Source organism: Oxyura jamaicensis, chromosome 13 (genome assembly GCF_011077185.1).
Source record: "Oxyura jamaicensis isolate SHBP4307 breed ruddy duck chromosome 13, BPBGC_Ojam_1.0, whole genome shotgun sequence".
Lineage (NCBI taxonomy): Eukaryota > Metazoa > Chordata > Aves > Anseriformes > Anatidae > Oxyura > Oxyura jamaicensis.
In genome coordinates this window covers 13,504,832-13,523,527 of record NC_048905.1, presented here as the reverse complement: position 1 = coordinate 13,523,527, position 18,696 = coordinate 13,504,832, and the positions used below count along the sequence as shown (strand labels likewise).

Below are 18,696 nucleotides of genomic sequence, written 5' to 3'. Positions count from 1 at the left end.
GGGGAGGGGTCGGGGGGGGGCTAGAGGGGGGGAGGTCTCCGGGGGAAGGTTGGGGGGCTGTCTCTGGAGGAGGGGGTCCGTGGAGGGGGGTCTGTAGGGGAGGTCTTGGGGGGGAAGGTCTGGGGAGGGGTCTGTGGAAGGGGGTCTAGGCGGGGGGGAGCTCTTCAGGAGGAAGCTTGAGGTAGGGGGGTCTCTGGGGAGGGGTCTCTGGAGGGGGGGTTATCTCTGGGGAGCAGTCTCTGGGGAGAGGATTCGGGAGGGGAGGTCCTAGGGGGAGGCCACGAGTGCTGCCCCTCCACGAGGTGCCCAGGTGTGGGGGAGCCCAATGCCTGACGCTCGCTCCCTGCCCCTCTCCAGAAGCTGCTGCCTTCCCTGGCCACCTCGCTGGAGGAGATCTTCACCCACTGGGAGAAGTAAGTCGGGAGCGGAGCTGCTGGCGGCCGGGCCGTGCTACACGTGCGTCATAACTTACGGGGGTTTTCCTCTGGCAGAGCACGCCCAGCTTTTCTCTGAGCCCCTGGCGTCAGGCGTGTTGGTTCAGATGGCGTTAGTTAAACTTTCCCTAGGTTAGGGATAAGTTTGCACATGGTTTTCAGTGGATGTGCTTCTTGGTTATTGAGGTTGGTACCGGAGCGTTGTGGGCGCGTCAGAGGCACGCTTCTCTGCAAAGATCTCTCCCCCACTTGTGTTTCACTTTCTTTTTAAAGCCACGTGCTGTACAGGGAGATCGGCCCCAGCTGCACAGCGAGCGTGAGCAGAGGCTGAGGTGTCAGGGACTTAAACCTCGGCGTAGCTCACGCGTCCTCCGACTTCTGCTTTCACCCTGCCCGTTCAAGCCCGTGCATGTTCCGCCCGATGCCTTCCTGCGCAGTTATCCCACGGAGCACCCTGCCTGCAGCCAGACGCTGGGTGGGAGCTGCAGGGGCTGGCGGCTCTGCCCGTGGTGAGGAGCTCTCGAGCGAACGTGCTCCTCGGCCTGGCCACTGATGCTGAGCTTACCCCGTGACGGTTGTCCTGGGGGCTGCTGCCAACCCTTCCGTGCACTTTTAAACCCAGGGGGTGACAGGGCATTCGTGTGGTGTTCGATTCCTCGTTCTCCGGTGTCACCCGTGTCTCTGGTCGCTTCTTGTCACTTTAGGGCTGTAGTTAGTGCGCTGGGCGGGCAGGGAAGGTTGCAGAGGTGCCCGGGTGTGGTGGGGATGCCCAGCCCTGGGTGCAGGAGGAGCAGGCAGAGCGCTGCTGCCCTCAGGTGCTCCAGGCTGCTTCCCTCCTGCACTGCTGCTCTCCTGCACCCGGCATTCAGGCCCCTGGCCGCACGTGACAGATCCTCACAGCAGTTTCTGTCCTGCTAACAGCCACTGCGGAGTCGGGTGTGCTGGCTGCCTGTGTGGCTTGCCCTGGGCTTGTTAAAAGGAGGCTGGAGTAGTTAAGGGGACTTCGTAACAGCAAATCTGCCCCTGTGGGGCTCGGCTTAAAGCAGACAAGTGGAAGTATCACTGCACAGCTGAAACACCCTCACAGGAAGCACAACTGGGCTGATTTTTCAATCAGGTTAACAAATAAAATAAGGTAAAAATAAAACAACTGGCACAAAAGTGGTTTCTTTCTTTGTTTTCTGCCTCTGACGGTTGTGTGTGTGTAAGGGCTTTTCCCAGCTTAGAAATGCTGCACGTGTGAGTCACACCCAGACGTGTGCCCAGCCAGTGTTGTCCTTGTAATAAAGCTAAGGTATTACCCAGGGCTTCGTTGGAAAAATAACTTGAGAGATACCTTTAGCCGTATCATCTGTCCTGCTGGTACAGGTAGGATTCTGAGCCTGGGAACAGCTTTCTCCAGCTTAATGTTTTAATCCAATTAAACAGCTTAAGAGTTTAATGGTGGTCTGTGGCCTTTCCCTCCCTTTCTTTCACCACATCTTCTCTAGGGCCCCGCACTTCCTTTCATAAAGCTGCCTGTAGCCTGCCTCTTACCTCCTTTTGGTCTGTGTGCCCGAGTTGAAATGTTTTTGCAGCCTTTAGGCTCGCTCCGAATGGCACTACTCGTCCTCGGGCTTGAGAGCGGATTGGACGAGTATTCCAGCTTGTTCGTCGTTCCCCTTTTTGACGCAAAATCTGTTCCCTCAGAACTCCCTCGAATTCCAGGAGAAGGAAGGTGAGCGATGACGAGGCAGCCATCCCAGAAAAGATCAGAGTTCCTGATCCCGTGAGCAGCTCTGAGAGCTCAGAGAAGGAAGAAGAGGAGAAAGAGAAGACAAAACCCGTAAACGGTAGGAGCCTGTCAGCTCCCTGGACTCGGCAGGGTAGCAGCAGGGGGTTGTGTAAGAGCAGCCCAATTTGATCTTAAAATTATGGCTATTCCCTTGTGCTCATAGGAAAATAGGACACCAGATTTATCCCCCCCTTCTCGTGTAGCGTTTTTGAGGAGCACAGATGTCTGCCGAAGCCAGCGAAAATCTGTTAGGATTCGTTGGGAAGGGAAGGGATGGGTGTTGTAGCTTGGGTGAAGCCTTGGGAACCCGACACTGCCCACTGCGGGGCACCTCCCAGCGAGTCCCAGCCGGCCAGCAGAGGATGGCCTGATTCACGCGTGAGGGAAGGACTTGTTTCAGTTGGTCTGGGTAGTTCTGGTACAGCTGATGTGGGAGGCATTGGCTTGTGCAGCCTAACAAAAAACCCATGTATCTGCAACGTTTTGGCTCGGTGTCATCTGCTGCAGACCAGCCCCTGGCAGTGTGCAGATCCCGGCCGCTTTCTTGTCTTGGCTGTGGGGAGAAGGATGGGGTGCAGGAGCAGGGCACCTGCCTGCTGGGAGGGCACTGTCTGTGGTGTTGGGGCAGGTGTGAAGACGGGACGCTGCCCTGCCTGCTGGAGCCCTTCTGCTTCAGGTTGTTTTGATGTGGGAGGGTCTGTCCTGATTTCTTGGTGCCTCTCCTGTGCAGCAGCCAGCCGTTCCCTGGCCACGAACTCAGCAGTGAGTGCAGAAAGCAGTGAAGATGATGACTCCTCGTCAGAAGAAGAAATGCCAGCTGGAAAAGGAGCAATTAAGGTAAGAGGGTGCTCGTCTCGGCTTTGAAAGCTGGTGGTACTCTGAGGCCAGGGCTGTCCCACATCCTTTGCCCTGTGCAGAATTGTGGGCTGGGATGGATTCATATTTAAATGACCCTCCTGTGCTGGCGTAAGCCTTCCCTTAGATACCTCCTCAGTGTTACGGTTTGCCCAGCTGCAAGGTTGCTGTTTAAGGTATGCTGTGTCCAATTTACCCCCTCTCTTGTCTATTTCTAATGAATTCCGTTGCCTTTAGGTGACACCAGCTGTGGAGAGCGGCAAGGCTGCCAACTCACTGCATTCCCCTCACAAACCCAGTGCTCCGGCGGGCAAAGCAGCGCTGCCCTCTGCTGCAGACAGAACTGTGGGCTTGAATAAGCAGCAGCCCGGTGCACCGGCTGCGTCTCCGGCCAAAGCTGGCCAGAAACAGCCTGGTCCTGGAAAGCCCAGACAAGCTGCAGCAGCCGTGAGCAAAGGAGGGCAAAGCAAAGCACCGGTAACGCCCAAAGCACCCGAGAGCTCCAGCTCCAGCAGCGGCAGCAGCAGCTCCTCGTCAGACAGTGAGGAGGAAAAGGAGCCTCCTCCGGCTGTGAAGAACACAGCCCCCAAAGTGGGTAAGGAGTCTGCGGGCAGAGCGAGCGCACGCGTGCTCTGGCTTTGCTGCAGGTCAGGCCTGAGCCGCGCCGTCAGCACGTTGCTCTCAGCTCGCCTGCTGGGAGGCTCGGAGCAGTGCTGGGGAGACTGCGAGAATGCAGAGCAGGCAGCTCTGGAGCTCCGCCGGATGAATCCAGCGTGTTTGCTTCCATTCTGAACGGCAGGTTCTGTGCTGAGGAGTTTGTGTGCATCTCTGGCAGCATCCAGCACCACAGGGCTGGAGACGAGTGCAGCATACCTGCAGGAGGTGCAGCATTAATCCTGTACACGCTTTTGGCTTTCCAGACAGGAACTTCAGCATCTTCTCCTTTTTTTTTTCTTTTTTTTTTTTTTTTTTTAAAGTCTTCAGGGAAATCTCTTTTACCGCTTTGAAGAGCATTTGTTGGGGCTGAGGAATAGATCGCAGAAGCTCTGCAAATGCTCCCGCTCTTGATTCTTTCCCAGAGGAGGTCCAGCCAGGCTGGGGTGCCCCTGCAGGAAGCTGTGTGTGGCTGGGCAGCTCCCCACGGGATCAGAGTGGCCAGGAAGGGATTTCCCATCCCGGCCCGCACTTGGGGAGCGGTGTTTGTGGCTAAACGTTTGTCTGGAGAAGCTCTTCCCAGCAGGCAGCTGATGCTTTTGGCAAGACTGGGCCCTCTTCCCTGCAAATCCCCTTAGCCTCTCTCTGCTGCTTGATTTGTTTTTCTGACTTCAAAAGCCGCATTAGCATCGTGCTCAGGGAGCTCGGCGCAGGCAGCAGCTGCCACGGCTCCTTTCTTGTGTTGCAGAACTGAAGCAGGCAGCTGGGGCCGCTGAGAGTAGCAGTGAGGAGTCAAGCGATGAGACATCTGAGGAGGAGGAGCTTGCGACTCCAGCAGTCCAGGTAACCTCTCCAACCCAGGGTCCTTGGGCCTGGGAAATCTCTTCCCTTCCCCTGAAGGGGAGGGAAGATGCTGTAGAGCTGTAGTGTGGGAACGTCTCTTTCCCTGGGTGCATGAAATCCCCAAATCTAAGGCCACAGAAACACGCTGCGTGGCTGAGAGCTCCGCTGGCCTCTTCCAGCGGCAACCACTCCGTTCCAGCTCCTCCCAGTGCCTGGAGTGGGGGGAGATCTTTTGATCTGTGGGAGGTGATTAAGCACAACTCTGCAGGTGTGAAATTCAGGAGGAAGACAGGCCGGGCAGGCAGGCTGTAGAAGAAGCCGCTCGGTTCAGATGTTCCTCAGCCTTTGAGTCTGAACAAGCTTTTCCTGGTCAAACTCGGCGCGGTGGCCTTGCTTAAAACAGATCCCACGTAGCTACAGCTCTCAGCCATTTTTTTTCTCCCCCGAACACGTAAGATGTTACCTGGCTCTCCTGTTCTTCCCGTTCCCAGGCAAAGCCAGCTGTTAAAGCAGCGCCGGTGAATTCCACACCTGTGAAAAGCGCACCTGCTGCTGCCGTGCCCGCCAAGAAGAGCGCAGTGAGGCCGGCAGCAGCGCCACCAGAGCAGGCCAAGCCCGGATCAACGACGGTTCCTGGGGCTGCGAAGCCCGACGACACCTCGGAGAGCAGCGACTCTTCAGCCAGCGAAGATGAGGAACCTCCCCCAGGAACCCAAGTGCGTCTCTCTGAGGCGCTCTCCTTGCCTGCCTCGCCGAGGCTGGGAATCGCAGCGGGAGGAAGATTTTGTGAACGGATATTGTGTATAGCGGAGTCACCTCGGGGGCGGGAGGGAAGAGGCGTGAGGGGGAAGGGTGTTTAAAGGCACCTGATTGTCTTTGCTTTGAGCTTTAATCAAACCTTAAAAAAAAAACAACCAAATCCATCAGTCCTTTTGAATTTAAAGTATATTTTTATATACATACACGCAGCAGTTCCTCTCCCATCTGAAGAGGCAAGTTCTCATGGTTGGATTTGCCTCAGCTATAAATTGCAATAAATAGCATCTAATTTGGCAAGCGGTAGTGCAGCTTAGCTTCCCTCCTGTGGAGAGTGCTGCTCCTTTACCTCGCTGGAGGTGACTGTAGTAGCAGAAGGCCGATGAAAAGTGTCTGGTCGTATTTTCTCATCTTGGGAAAGTATCCCCAGCCAGCTGGTTGAAAGGATGCCTCGTCTTCCCTGCCAGTTGCTAATCTGTCAGCATTTGCCTTTCCCAGGGGGCTCTGAAATCTTGCCTTGATTACAGTCTGAGGAAATGAATTATGCTAATACGGGATTTGCCTTCTATCACACTCTCCTTGTCCAGACGAAGCCACCTCCAAAACCCTCCCAGGCCATCCCACCCCCAGTGAAACCTACGCCAGCAGCATCGCTCCACAGCAAAGCAGCTCCAGCAAAACCCCTTCTGCCGTCCCAAGGGAAGCCAGCACCAAAACCAGCGGTGCCAAAGCAGGCGAAAACCGTGCCGGGAAGGACTGCTGCTCCCGCAAAGCCTGCTGAAAGCGCAAAGCCAGAGGAGAGCAGCGACTCCTCGAGCAGCGAAGAGGAGGATCTGCCTATGCCTGTCAGCCAGAAGGTGGGTGGTACGGCGTGCAGCTCAGTCCCGAGGTCCGGGGTGTGCAAAGCCACTAAATGCCACCACTGAGCAGGTCGGGCTGATGATGGTATTTGAGGATCTTGAAGGTCTTTTCCATCTTAAATGCTTCTGTGATTCTCTGTTCCTGAGGGCTCTCCAGATCTTTCCTGAGGGGGAAGTTGCAAAAGCTGTTGGAAAATGCAGCAAGCACGCTCAGCTGAGGACTGGTATCCCAGCAGCAGCAGAGTCTGTGTGAAGGGAGGAGAAGCCAAGTGCTTCTCACCAGCTGGTCTGATCCTAAATGGTGCGTTGCTCTTGTGCCTTGCCCCTCTGAAACGGGCCACCTATGAGGGGTCATCAATGCCGTGGGCTCGGCTCTCCTGCAGGGGCTCGTTTTGCTCTCTTTTGTTGGACTACCAAATCCCTTTGGGAAAGCAGCCTCAGCTGTAAAAGCATCCTCGGGTCCATTGCAGGGAGACCTGCGTCGACTGTGAGCAGCAGGGCCCTTTGGAAAGTGCTCTGAGAGCAGCGTTCTGGAAATGGCAGCTATTATCTGCCGGGGAGGAAGGGAACCCGGGGGCAGAGCCTCACGTGTCCTTGCAGGGAGGCTCTTTGTCAGCACATCCTTACGGCACTGACAGGCAGGAGCCAGAGAGGCTCTGCGTTTTTGTCTCCGTAGCCTTGGTCTGCTGAGGTGGGTGGAGGGGGACGCGGCTCTAACAGTCGGCTCCGTGCTGCTCTCTTCCTGCGTGGTTCCATGTAAAAATTCAGCTCTGGGTGGCAGGTGCAGCTGTTCTGCTAGCTGGACCGGGGGGGCTCATTCTGAAACTACTGAGGCTCGTCCATCCCAGCAGGGCTGTAGGTGAGGAGCGTACTTGGGTGGGTTTGTTTTCCCCTGGTGCTGATGCGAAGCTGGCAGCAGCAGGTGGCTATCTTGCAAGGGCTGTTTAACCACTTGTGCATCTTCACCCCTGCAAACTGGCTGTTAATTACCCCTCACCAAATGCAGTCAGCGAGGGAGGCCCCCTCACTGGGGGAGCTCTTATTTTTACCAAACAGGGTGTTTTAGTGGCCTGCGGGCAGAGACCTCAAGCGAAGCCTGCAGATGAAACCCATTAGGCTTAGCTGTGTCCGCAGTCCTGTCCTCCCAGTCAAACTCTTCTTAGCTCATCCTCACCATCTGCTGCTTGGGCATACGCTAACCACTGACTTACTGTATCCTGCGACTTCCTCTGGCTCCGGTGCAAGATCCAAACAGATACAGAGCGTTGGAAGCTGCTTCGTCTTTCCCTGTGGGGGTGGATTAGCACAATTAAAATGAACATCATGCCTAAATTGAACTGCTTAATTGGTATGTTTACCCCTGAAGACTCAGAGAAGTTGACAAGGCGTTTGCATATTTGTGGGGAGGAGGTTGGTGGTGGGGGACAGTGCAGAGTGACCTTAAAGATGCTGTGAGCGGCCTTTCTTTTGGAAATGTGAATTCTGCTCTGCTTCCTCTCTTCTGGACATCGTGAGCCAAAGTTGGCACTCAGGCCCTCCGTGGACAGGCTTCTGTTTCTGCTCACCAGGACTGGGCACGAGATGCACGTGTTGAGAACCTTCGTCATCCTCAAGCGCCCCAGAAGAACCCGCGTGGGCCGTGCTGGTACTCGTCCCTGCGAGATTTGGTCCTGGACCACAGGGAGAGAGCCACATCTCCCATGAGACGGCGTGTCCCTGCTTCTCCCTGACTCCTGTCGCTGCTCCTGGCCGGGTGGCAGTGACACAGCCGAGCTGCTGGCCCCAGCCCTGATGCCCTAGCGGCGCTTCCCCCTTGCACGGGCAGCCACGGAGTGTGAGCGCTACAACGTGCTGAGCGCACGTGGCTCGGCGTCGCTGCCCCCTCTTGTCATGTTTGCTGCATGATGCCAACGGCCCCGAGTGGCAGATGGGTTGTGCGGGAGCTGAGTCATCACTTGTACCGCGCTGCAGGCTGCTCCTGCTTTGGGGGCTGGGGAGCGAGCAGGAAAGATGATTTCCTCCCGAGTTATTTTCCTCCTCTCGGAGTTACTCTGGTACCTGTGAAGCTGTCAGAACCCCCCCCCTGCCTCTGTCACCCTGCTCCTGGGGTGCAGCTGAAGCCACGCTGCTGGCCCCATCCTGTCTGGAGCCTCGCCGTGGGAAGTGGCAGCTGTCGGGCAGTGACCGAGATGAGATGGATGGAGGGACCTTGGACTCCGTCCAGGAAGATTTGAGGAGTCCCGTGGCTGTATAAACGCTTAGGGTGGTTTCTCTGCGGATGCTGTGATGTTCTTTCTGTGCCAGGATGCCTCTGCAGCAATCCTCCGATCTCTTAAGTTAGAAAACAAAGCAGTCCTCATGCTGTGCAGCCAAGGAGAAGGATAGCCTAGTCCTGTTGCTGTGGCGGTCTTAGAAGGGAGTTAGTGGGGCTGGATCTCGGGAGATTTTCCCCTTGCACAGCACTGCTTGGGAAGGAAAAGGAGAGGAGCTATCGCGTTCGAGTAGACTGGATTCTCGTGTCGGCTTCAACTCGTTCTCTTCCTTCAGCATTGCAAATCTGGCCTCTCTCCTGGAGATTGTGACTCACTGGTATCAAAACAAAACAGCCAAGCGAGGTTTGCAGTCCCCCCCCATCCCCAAGTGCTCGTGGAGGTTTCTGTTTCTCCAAGCAGAGTCAAAATGTGCTTGGCTTGTTCGGCGGGCTGTTCCGTAATGGGATAAACATGCAGATGCTGTTGTCTGTTTAGTGTTTGGCTTGGGGATGATAAACACTGCCCCGGTGGCAGTCCTCGGTGGGGCTGTGCCAGGAAGCATGGGAAGATCTGGCCTCCCCCGAGGCTGCCGGGCTGGTGCTCTGGGCTGCTGGCCAGGAGCAGCCCTCGGATGGACCACGGCTGTCGGGGGCCTTCTGGCCCTCTGCTGCGGGCTGAGAGCGGCCGTGGGTTCTGCAGCATCGCAGGACTGGGAAAGGGGGGTGGCAGGGGCTGTGCGGCAGGGCAGGGATCTGCCCTCACCTTCTTGCAGCAGCTCCTGGGCCCTCAGACGGCACCGAAGCCGGCTGTTGTCACGTGTGGGGTGGGATGGGGCCTGCCTGCCCTGGCGAGCGTGCTGCTGCTGCTCCCTTGGCAGAACAGCCCGGAGCTGAGCGATGAGTGGAGTAAACTGAGTGGGCGCGGAGCACTGGAGAATCTCTGCGTGTGGTGCAGCTACCAGATCTCGCAGTAAGCGCTCTCTCTCTCCCTCTGCTGCTGCTGGCCTTCAGCAGGGCGCAGGAGAGATGTCTGCAGCCCTCTGCCCAGACCGGGAGAGAGGCTGGGAAGAGACCAGCTCCGCCAGCTCACCCCCAGTCGTGTGCCTGTGGCTGCCTCGTGCTCACACAGCAGCTGCTTGGGTAGCAGCTCACGGCCTGTCCTGGGGCGTCAGAGCGTTGATGGTGCTGTACGGAGGCGCATCCTAATTGGATTTCTTTGTTGCTTAAGGATTTTTAAATTCTGCTAAGGCAGGGGGACGTGCCCACGGCAGGTTAGGGAGTGTTGGTAACAGCTGTTAGGGTTAAACAAAACCCGGCTGGAGCTGAAACTGCACTTACACCCCTCAACAACGCCCTTACTAACACCGTATTCCCGTGCCTGTGCTTCTTTTTTGTTAAGAGGTTGACAGAACAGCCTGGGCCTGTTCCCAACCTGAGCCAGGCTAAAGCCGGGGTGCCTGAAAAGGCAGCGGGAAGCACTTTGAGAAGCCCGACCTCAGAAAGCGGGAGCAGCGACTCGTCTGACAGCGAAGAGGAGCCCCCGGCGGCACAGCCGCAGCCTCCGCAGGCTGGTGAGTCTCCTGGTAGTGGCCGGGATCCCTCACTTCCATCTTTGTGCTTCCCTTTTCTGCCCCACACGTGGAACTGCCCGGCCTGTTAGTGATCGTTCCCCTTCTGAACAGCCGAGGAGAGGAACTGCTGCGTGTGCTGACCATCTCTTATTCTTCTCCTGCAGCAAAAGGCATTGCCACGCCCCAGCCAACAAGCGTGAAGAAGGCACCAGCTCCCACGCCAGCCCCGGTGCCAGCCCCAGCCCCTCCTCCTGCGGACAGCAGCGATGATTCCAGCGAGGAGTCGGACTCAGACGAGGAAGTGGTTCCCCCGACACAGGTAGAGAGCTGCCGACCTGCTGGGCGTGGGCTGTCAGGAACTGTCGCGGGACTGGAGGCAGCAGTTGGGTGGGTGATGGACGGCGCAGAGGGGAACCTCCTGTCAGCTGGAGGAGGGTTTCTTGGCGGCACCCCCGGGTCTCGGTGACCCCTTCTCTGCGTGCGCGTTTCAGCAAGCTTGCTGTGCGTGAGAGCAGCGGAGGGTGTGAGCGTTCTGGCAGGAACGTGACTGGTTGTGCAAGCCTCAGCCAAGGCCTCCTCTGTCCCCTTGGCCCTACTTGAGGGAGCCGAGCACACTGGAAAAGAAGTCAGAGCCTCTCAGGCAGAGTTTTCCATGAGCAGGGGAGCCCTGAGGCAACCCACCTGCTGTTCCCTCCCAACTCCCTTGGAGGGGGGTGCAGCTGGAGCTCTCTGGACTCCTGCTGACCACGCCTCAGGAGGCTGGAAGGAGCTGTCCTGAAGAGTGGCAGCCAGAGGAGGCGGCGGACCGCTACCTTAGAGAATGGAGGTGACCCCATACCCATGCAGAAGGCGGTCCTGAGTGGGTGTGGAGCTGATCCCAGCTCTACAACCGAGTCTAGGGCCTGGACTGCCTCTGCGTGAAGCCAGCTTGGGTGTCCCTGCAGCTCTGCTGTCGTTTGAGCCCAAGAAAAAAAGCACAAGAAAGCCTTGACCGAGGAGCGCAGCTGGCGTTCCTACGTGGTGGGGGCTTGGCTGCTCTGCAGGGGCTGGTGCTGGGAGCCAAGTGCTCTTCTTGTCCTGCACGCGTCCGCACACATGCGTCCCCTTTCTGGCCAGTACCCTTGCTAGGAGAGGGGGAATTACGTGCGTTCAGGGAAACCCTTCCCCGCGTTGGCCCAGCGTTGAGACCAACGGAAAGACTGCCTTTTCCCCAGCTGGTGGGAAGGCAGCCAGCCTGAGAAGTCCTTGCTTAAAGCTTGTTTAGAATACCAAGCCTATAAAATAACGCAGTCGCTATAACTCGAGCTGTGCGCAGGACGGCGGAGAGCTCGCGTCAGACTGGCGGCTCTCTGTACTGGGGAGCACTGCCTTATTCCTGAAGGCCAGATGTTGTGTGAGAGATGTCAGCCCACAAAGGCCCAGCTTGTCAGAGATCGGGAGGGCTGCTCGCTAAGCCCCGTTTGTCGCACAGAGCAGGAGGCTGAGCGTTCCTTCGTTGCTCCTGCTCCCTCTGCTGGCATTTGTGTCTGAATTCTGTGCCCCTGGCTCTTCTATTTTTAACCCCTCTTATGTTTAGCTTGATGGGAGGCTTCAAGTGTGAGGAACCACGACTGCTTCTTGTTAATTTGCTCTCTAATCCGTGACTGGTTTGAGAACCCGAAGGCACGTTTGCCCTGTAGTTGGTGTCCTTGCTTTGTGTCTGTAGCCAGCTAACCCTCAACGTGCGGTACAGCAAAGGGGGGAAAAAAAACATGAGCGCTAGGGCTGTGCTGAAAATGATGGAAGGGCTCAGGAGCTAGTGGTGGATCGGTGTGTGATTCTCTTCTTCCCTCCAAGTCATGCTCTGTCCTGATTTTCTCTCCCGTCTATTTTAGAGCCTGTCCCAGCAGAACGTCAGACCAACCGCGGCTCCCAACGCAGTGGCCGCCAAGGCTGTTGCCCCGTCACCTGGGAAGGGGATCAAAACGCCGGCTATCCCTCCGGGTTGCAGAGTGCCTGAGAGCTCGAGGAGCAACGCGGTGGTGGGAGAGGTAGTGGCAGAGGAGATGCATGTGGGGAGCTTCCCTGGGGAGAAGTGGGCAGATGGGGTGGGTGTGCTCGAGCCTGAGGCTGGAGCAGCGTCCCCTTTGGTGGGAGCTCGTTCGGGGAGGGGGTGGGGGAGCGGGGACTGCTCTATTTTTTAACCGCTGTTATCGCACCGTAAGGAGTCAGGAGCCGTCTGCTTGGCCACAGCTCCCTGCTACACCTATGGGTCTGGGGGAAATGGGGTTCTCTGCGCCTTGCACGAGAGCTTTTGGGCTAACTTTGACGTGACGTGGAACTGAAGGAGGGCTGAGGCGGTCTGAGCCCGGCTGCTTTGTGCAGTTGAGTGGCAACGCATTTCATCTTCCTCTCCTTAGGCCCTTCCTCCTCCTTGCCTAAAGCAGACAGCCTCCCCGGGGAAAGCTCCTCCAGCCATCGCTGCTGCCCCGCAGCCTGCTTCGGCGCTGAGGAGCCCCACTGACAAGTCGAAGAAGCCAGGCCCGCAGCCGGCACAGGACACCAGGCTGAGCCAGGCTGCGCCCCCCAGCCAGGCAGAGGAGACCTCGGACAGCAGCAGTTCCTCCGACAGCGAGGAGGAGACGCCCAAGCAGCCCCCTAAACCTGGTCAGTTCTCCCAGGGTGACGCTCTCAGTGCTGCTGGCCAGGCCGGGGTGGGACAGGTGGGAGGTGCGTCACCTTCACGTCGCGGCTGGAGTGCAGTTTCTTTCTCTCCAGCTCTGCCGAGTGCTCCCTGTTAGAGGCAGAAGCCTCTTGGTGGCGATCCCCGGGTACTGGGTAAATGAACTGAGCCCCAGGCGGCAGAGGAGGGTTTAACGGGACGAACTCTGCTCCTTCAGCAGGCGTGCTGCAGAAACCGGGAGGGACTGAGCCAGGCCACAGCTCCTCCTCGGACTCCAGCGAGGAAGAGGAGGCAGCGTCACAGGTACCGTACCCGAGCAGGCTGGGGTCCTCTCCTGGGTAGAAGGGAGAGGGCTGAGTTCTCAGCCAGAGCAAATGGGTGCTGAGTGGGTTTGCCAGCAGGGGAGTGGGGGCTCCCTGGTGCAGTGCTATGAGTAAGGCCTTTTGATGTGGGAAGAAACAGTTCTTTGAATCTGGAACGCTTCCCCGGGCAGCCAGGCCTCGTGTTTAGGGCTCGTGGCACCTTCCCCTGCGGGAAGAGGAGAGGAGGAGGTGGGGCCGTGCAAGGGTTAAAACAGAAGAGCTGGTGCACAGTGCCAATAGCAGCAGGATTTTCCCTCGTTTTTATTTGTAACATAACCCATGTCCAAGCCGTTAAATTCCCTCTGTAAGTGATGTGCAGGGCGTGCAGCACATCTGCAGTGCATTAGCTGTGCGTGGGTGCCTGCTGATGGCCAGGAGCCTCCCCCAAGCCTCCTTCGCTGGGCGAGAACAAAGGAGAGACCCTGTCGCCGTCAGCTCTGGCTGCTGCAACCTCAGCCAGGGTCCGGCAGTGCTGCCCCCTCTCCTGGCAGCCCGGCCTTGCCGTGGCCTCTCTCCAGGGCTGGCTGGACCGTGTAGGATCGCTTTGCAGGTGGCCAAAGGGGGCTCTTCGCTTGGAGCTTGGGGGCAGTAGCAGCAGAGGCAGGTCCGTGTGCCCGGTGGGAGGGAGGTTGCCCTGCTGCGACTCGTCCTCAGCGTCTTTGTGCTGTTTCAGTCCCTCCTCGCAGGCTATGTGGGCCCCTCCAGTGCTCCAGCAGCACCTCAGGCGCCAAAGGCAGTTCCCCCCCAGCCTGTAAGCAAAGCAGGGCAAGGAAAAGCAGCCGTGCCTGCCGCTAACTCCCTCGCCAAGGTCCCTGTGAGAGCAGCCCCAGCTGACAGCGACAGCAGCGACTCCGAAACAGACGTCGAGCAGGTGTCTGCAAACCACAGAGCAGGTGGGTCCCTTGGCAGAGCCCCGAATCTGCTTGGCCCGGGAGCAAAGCTGCGCTGGCACAGCAGTGTGACACTGGGACAGGGCCCGCTCCCATCGCGGCTCCGCTGCAGAGCCCAGCGTGGAGTGCTGCTGCCGTCTGCTGGCTCTCGCTGGCCACGACACCGACATCTCCTCCTTGAGCTCCCCTCCTGCGCTGGCCGCGTTGCAGGAGCGCGCTGCGTGTCCCTGCCTCCTCCGAGTGTGGGGGTGGGGGCGTCCAGGGGAAGTTCAAACGCTGCCTGAAGAACAGCTCTAAGTGCCCGTGGTCAGCCCTCCCTGGGGTCTTTCTGGGCGCTGCTCCTCTTGCATGTCTGGAGGGCAGAGGAGGTAAGCGAGCAGGAAGACCTACGGAGAAGCAAAATGCCGTGCCACTTCCCTGTCTCCTGGTTTGTTGGCTTACTGTACCCCTTCCACCTCGGGAGGTCCCCGCCTGGCTGGCTGTGGTGTTCTGGGAAGGAGAGCTCTGTGCTCGCCCTTGTGCTACGGTTCCCTCTGCGCCAGTCCCTGTTCTCCTGGGACGTGGCCAGAGCTGTTGGGCCTCTTGGTACCCACTTCCCTCCCCAGAAATTGGCCGTCAGCCTAAGGCGTCTTTCTCCAGCCCCGTGGTAAGTGGGGTGGCCAGCAGATCTGTGCTTTTGGGGCGAGAACTGGGTATTCCTCTTCCAATGCATCTTTCCCTTCCCTGCTGACCGCATCCTGTGCGATGAACGCTCCCAAAGTCGTCACCTCTCTCTTGTCACTGCAGAAACCAACCCCCCTCCAGGACAGGCAGCCGCAGGAGCCTCCAACAAAGAGAAGGTGGCAGGAAAAATGGATCCAGGTTATACCAACCTCAAACCCTCCCCATCGAAGAAAGCCCTGGCTGTGAAGGAGAATGATGTCGGGGCAAAAGGGACACCTGTGACCCCCGTGCCAGGAACGCTGCTCTCGGTCCCGCAGTCAGAGGATTCGAGCTCGGGGAGCGAAAGTGACATCGTAGCTGCCAAAATGCCAGCAGTGCAAACGCTGGGAGGGTCGGAAGAGAAAAAGAAGAAGAAAAAGGAGAAAAAAGAAAAGAAGGAAAAGAAGAAATCTTCCTCTGCAGCAGGCAAGGCTGTGAAAACATCGAAGAGCAAAGACAAAGAGAATAAGAAGCAGAAAGCGTCTCAGAAGCGGAAACTGCCAGGAGAGGAGGGGGCCGTTGGGCAGCCTAAGGAAAAGAAGCGGAAAGGACAAGCCAATGAAGAAGTACCCAAAAAGAAGAAGAAGAAAGCTGATGACCTGGAGAAGCAGCCGGGCAGCAAGGAGAAGAAAAAAACAAGTAAAAGTACGTATGTGTGCTGCCGCTTGGGGCTGCGTTTGCAGTATGGTTTTTGCAGCTGTTGCGTGTTCGGCCTCTGGTGCAGGACCTGGGAAGTAGCACCCACCTTGTTATTAGCTTCCTCTGCTTCCCTCCTACCCCCCAAAGCCCATGCCAGATCCTTCACTCCCCGCTCCACTGACTTTTTTGGCACCGGGTCGTGGTGTAGGGAGCAAGCTGGGCACTCCTGCCCCTGTCCTGCATCCAGCCTGGTAGGAACTGCGTCGTGCTCTTACCGATCCTCCCTGCTTGCAGGGCGAGCTGATGTCCCCGTGCATCCTCTGGGGCATGAGCTGCCCCACTAGAGCGTTCTCCTTTCCCGGCCTTTACCAGGGCTGGCAGCAGCCATCTGAGGGCTGGCAGAAGTCTGAACCAAGTCTGCCTTGAACCTGCTGAGGCCTCTCTGCCTCCACCTGCGGCCGGCCGAGCTGCACCAGGCTCGGGGAGGTTTCTAACCAGCTGTAAGCCACCAGCCCCCGGAGCTGTTCTCTGCCTGCTCTGTGTGCCGTGCTCTGCACGGTGCGCTGCTCTGTCGGCGATGCAGAACAGCTCTGATAAACCAGCCCGGGCCCCTCCGCCGGCGCGGCGGGCGCTGGTAGCGAAGGGGAACCGTGGCCGAGGGTTGTTGTCACCTCCCGGGGGACTGACGTGCTCCGAGCAGGGCAGAGGAAGCCCGGTGGCTGTGTGCACGGGGCTTTGCGTTGGAGCTGCCCAAAGATCTCCGCCAGGGGGTCTGGCTGGGGGTTGTTTCTGCTGCTTTCAAACCCCTGGAGGAAGGGGAGGACGGCACCAGCCTCCGGGTTATTACTCCCAGTTAAGCGTTTCCTGCCTCTCTTGCCCGTGTCTCTGTAACATTAGGGCAGCAAACAGCACAGTGACTTTTTTTTTCCTCTGCAGCACTGCGTTTGCAAATCACAGCCAGCTCGCTGCTAGCTGTTGTGGGCTGCTTCCTTTTTTCATGAGAGGCAGAGAGCGAAGATGGAAGGGGTGGGCCAGATCTGCTGGGGTTCCTGTTCTGTCCTCCTCCGTTTTGGAGGAGACAGACGCGTCCACCAGCCCTCACGGAGGCTGATGCTCAGAGGTGCCCTGGAGCCTCTTGGCTCGGTGCTGCTGAGCTGAATCCTGTGTCCATCTGGTGGTAGCTCCCTGTGCTCTGGGTTCTGGCATGCGCCCAGCCTCCAGCGCCAAGCGGCTCGCTTGGGCAGCGGGAGGTGGGAAGAGAGGCAGCCTGCCCAATTCTGCGTGTGTGGTGGGATCAAACCACCCTGCCCCAAAGGCGTTGGAGAAACAGGCCTGGGCTCAGCTTCCCTGGGGCTCTGCCCTCGCCCCGAGGTGCTGCTGGGGTTTGGGTGTGATCAGAAATGCACCAGGAATGTCCCCTTGTCAACCGAGAGCTCCCAGCGCTCCGTGCCCCCTCTCAGAGGTCCTGGCTGACTTGTGTTTCCCCCTCTCCCAGAAAAAAAGAGTGGGAAAGAAAAGAAGAGCAAAAAGGGCTCTGCAGAAGGGGAGCAGGCAGCAGACAGCTCTGCTGAAGTTCAGAAGAAGAAGAAGAAGAAGGTAGGTGGGACAGCCGGGGTGGGGTACCGTGGGGGAGAGCTGCTCTGAGGAGTGCTTGGGACGCTCGTGCCGGCAGCACGTGAGGCTGGAGGGGAGCAGAGCCGTGTCCTGGCCTTGGTACAGGGCGGTACAGGGGAGGCTGCAGTTGGTTGTGGGTAGTGTTGGGACACAAAACCTGATCTTTGGTGGTTTGGGATGGGGGTGGCTTGAAGGAGGGCTTTTTCCCAGATCATTTCTTCGGGGGAGATCCCTTCCCTGGGTCAAACCCAGGAGCCCGTTGGCTTTCAGAGAACCTGCCCACGGAGCAAGAGGTCTTCGTTCACCGTCTCTTCATCTAGTTGTTCTCAGCAAAAATGGGAGCTCCCGAGGGCTCCTGGGGCTGTTTCATCCCACCCCGGTGGCTAGGGGAGGGGGCAGAGGGAGGCGAAGAGGTGTTCCCTGTTACGGATGTGGCCCTGCAGAGCCGTCAGCTGAGAAGCTTCTGTGGCTCACGGTTCTGCCTGGCCCTTGGTGTCCGTGGTGCAGCTGGTGCTGATTTGTGTCCCACCCTTTCCTTTTCAGAAGAAGAAAACGGCTGAGCCGGAAGGCCTGTTGTGAGAAGGTACATGGCCCGTGGGAGCTGTCACTCGGTCCCTCTGAACGGCGGTAACCTTGGCCAAATTCAGTACTCCTGAGCCCCATGGTAGAGAGCCAGGGCGCGGAGCAGTGTAAGGAAAGCCACACAGAGGTGTGCTGGCTTCTGGACGTGCTTGACCTCAACTCTAGCTGCTGAGAACTGGATGTCCAGCCTAGACGTTGCTGTCCTCTGTCATCAGCCTCGCAGCGTCTGTGCTGCCCACAGGGAGCTTGGAAAAGTCACGTGGATTAGCTGGTGACGTTTTAGCCGGCTGGAAGTGGACCAGATGAATCTGCCCTGGCTCTGCTCAGCTGTAAGGCTGTTGCTCTCCTCCCCACCCCTAACTCTTTTAAATCCTCTCCCCAAAGGTACCGCATCCCTGTGATTAAGGATTTATGGGTGAAGATCAAACAGAAGAGAGGAAAGGAAGCTCATCAGGAGAATTCCAACCTTTTTTTTCTTAAAACAATAATTTATAACTTCTTTTAACTGTGACTTTTAGAGCAGAGCAGTATAACTTTCTGCCTTCTGTCCTGCTGGGGCCCAGAGCTGTGTTCACTGCCCTCCCCAGCAACTCTCCTGCACTAGAACTGAAGCGAGGGAGGCAGATGGACCAGAGAAGATCCAGCTCGCGTCGACTGCTTTCCTCCTGGTTGACACCCAGCCATCTCTTTCTCTCCACAGAGCTATATTTTTAAGAGAAACTTTTACTCTTTTTTTTTTTCCCTTCTGTCACAAGTGGTGTCAGTCCTTTTGCTCCCGCTGGAAGAGAGCCGTTGCGGTGTAGTTTTTACTCTCACCTTGATGGGAGTGGTTGTCGTGTCCCGGGAGTTGCACTGAGCAGCTGCTCCAGCAGCTGTTCTCAGCCAAGGCTGCATATATTATTTTTTTTTTTTTTATGGAATACAAAATAAAAGGAACGGTGAGACTTTGCTTCAGGTGTGTCTGAGGGAAGAGGTGTGAAGAGCCCTTTGGCTGGGGAGGCAACCCCCTGGGGGTTTGGGGGTGAGGAAGGAAGGACCGGACCCCCTCGGGCTCCTGCCCAGGCCGTGCAGGCTGCCTGGGGGCTCTGCGGCTGGGGGCTGCGCTCCCGTCTGTCCCCTCAGCACTGCAAGGCACGGGCACAGCAGGGAGCTGTCCTTGCACCCCCCTTAGCCCCCACCCAATGCATTTGAAGGTGATTTCAGCCTCTGGAGCTGGGCGGGGACCATTGGACAAGTGGGGTAAGGAA

The 18,696-nt window shown here is 57.7% G+C and overlaps 1 protein-coding gene across 4 annotated transcripts in view; it reads left to right on the top strand.

Annotated features, from left to right (window-relative positions):
• TCOF1 (treacle ribosome biogenesis factor 1) overlaps nucleotides 1-18,537 on the top strand; it is an 18,835-nt gene extending 298 nt beyond the window's left edge. The window contains exons 2-18 of one of the 4 annotated variants that reach the window (XM_035338572.1): nucleotides 358-413; nucleotides 2,124-2,266; nucleotides 2,939-3,045; nucleotides 3,301-3,658; nucleotides 4,466-4,560; nucleotides 5,052-5,276; nucleotides 5,904-6,173; nucleotides 9,827-9,998; nucleotides 10,160-10,317; nucleotides 11,873-12,028; nucleotides 12,398-12,644; nucleotides 12,881-12,963; nucleotides 13,696-13,915; nucleotides 14,699-15,259; nucleotides 16,749-16,849; nucleotides 17,411-17,450; nucleotides 17,834-18,537. In XM_035338572.1, the coding sequence (XP_035194463.1) occupies nucleotides 358-413; nucleotides 2,124-2,266; nucleotides 2,939-3,045; nucleotides 3,301-3,658; nucleotides 4,466-4,560; nucleotides 5,052-5,276; nucleotides 5,904-6,173; nucleotides 9,827-9,998; nucleotides 10,160-10,317; nucleotides 11,873-12,028; nucleotides 12,398-12,644; nucleotides 12,881-12,963; nucleotides 13,696-13,915; nucleotides 14,699-15,259; nucleotides 16,749-16,849; nucleotides 17,411-17,446 (2,988 nt within the window). In that variant the 3' untranslated portion in view covers nucleotides 17,447-17,450; nucleotides 17,834-18,537. Of the gene's footprint in view, nucleotides 1-357; nucleotides 414-2,123; nucleotides 2,267-2,938; nucleotides 3,046-3,300; nucleotides 3,659-4,465; nucleotides 4,561-5,051; nucleotides 5,277-5,903; nucleotides 6,174-9,826; nucleotides 9,999-10,159; nucleotides 10,318-11,872; nucleotides 12,029-12,397; nucleotides 12,645-12,880; nucleotides 12,964-13,695; nucleotides 13,916-14,698; nucleotides 15,260-16,748; nucleotides 16,850-17,410 lie in introns of all 4 variants that reach the window. The other 3 variants (XM_035338574.1, XM_035338571.1, XM_035338573.1) reach the window with 3 other exon arrangements.
• Nucleotides 18,538-18,696: the final 159 nt, after the last annotated feature.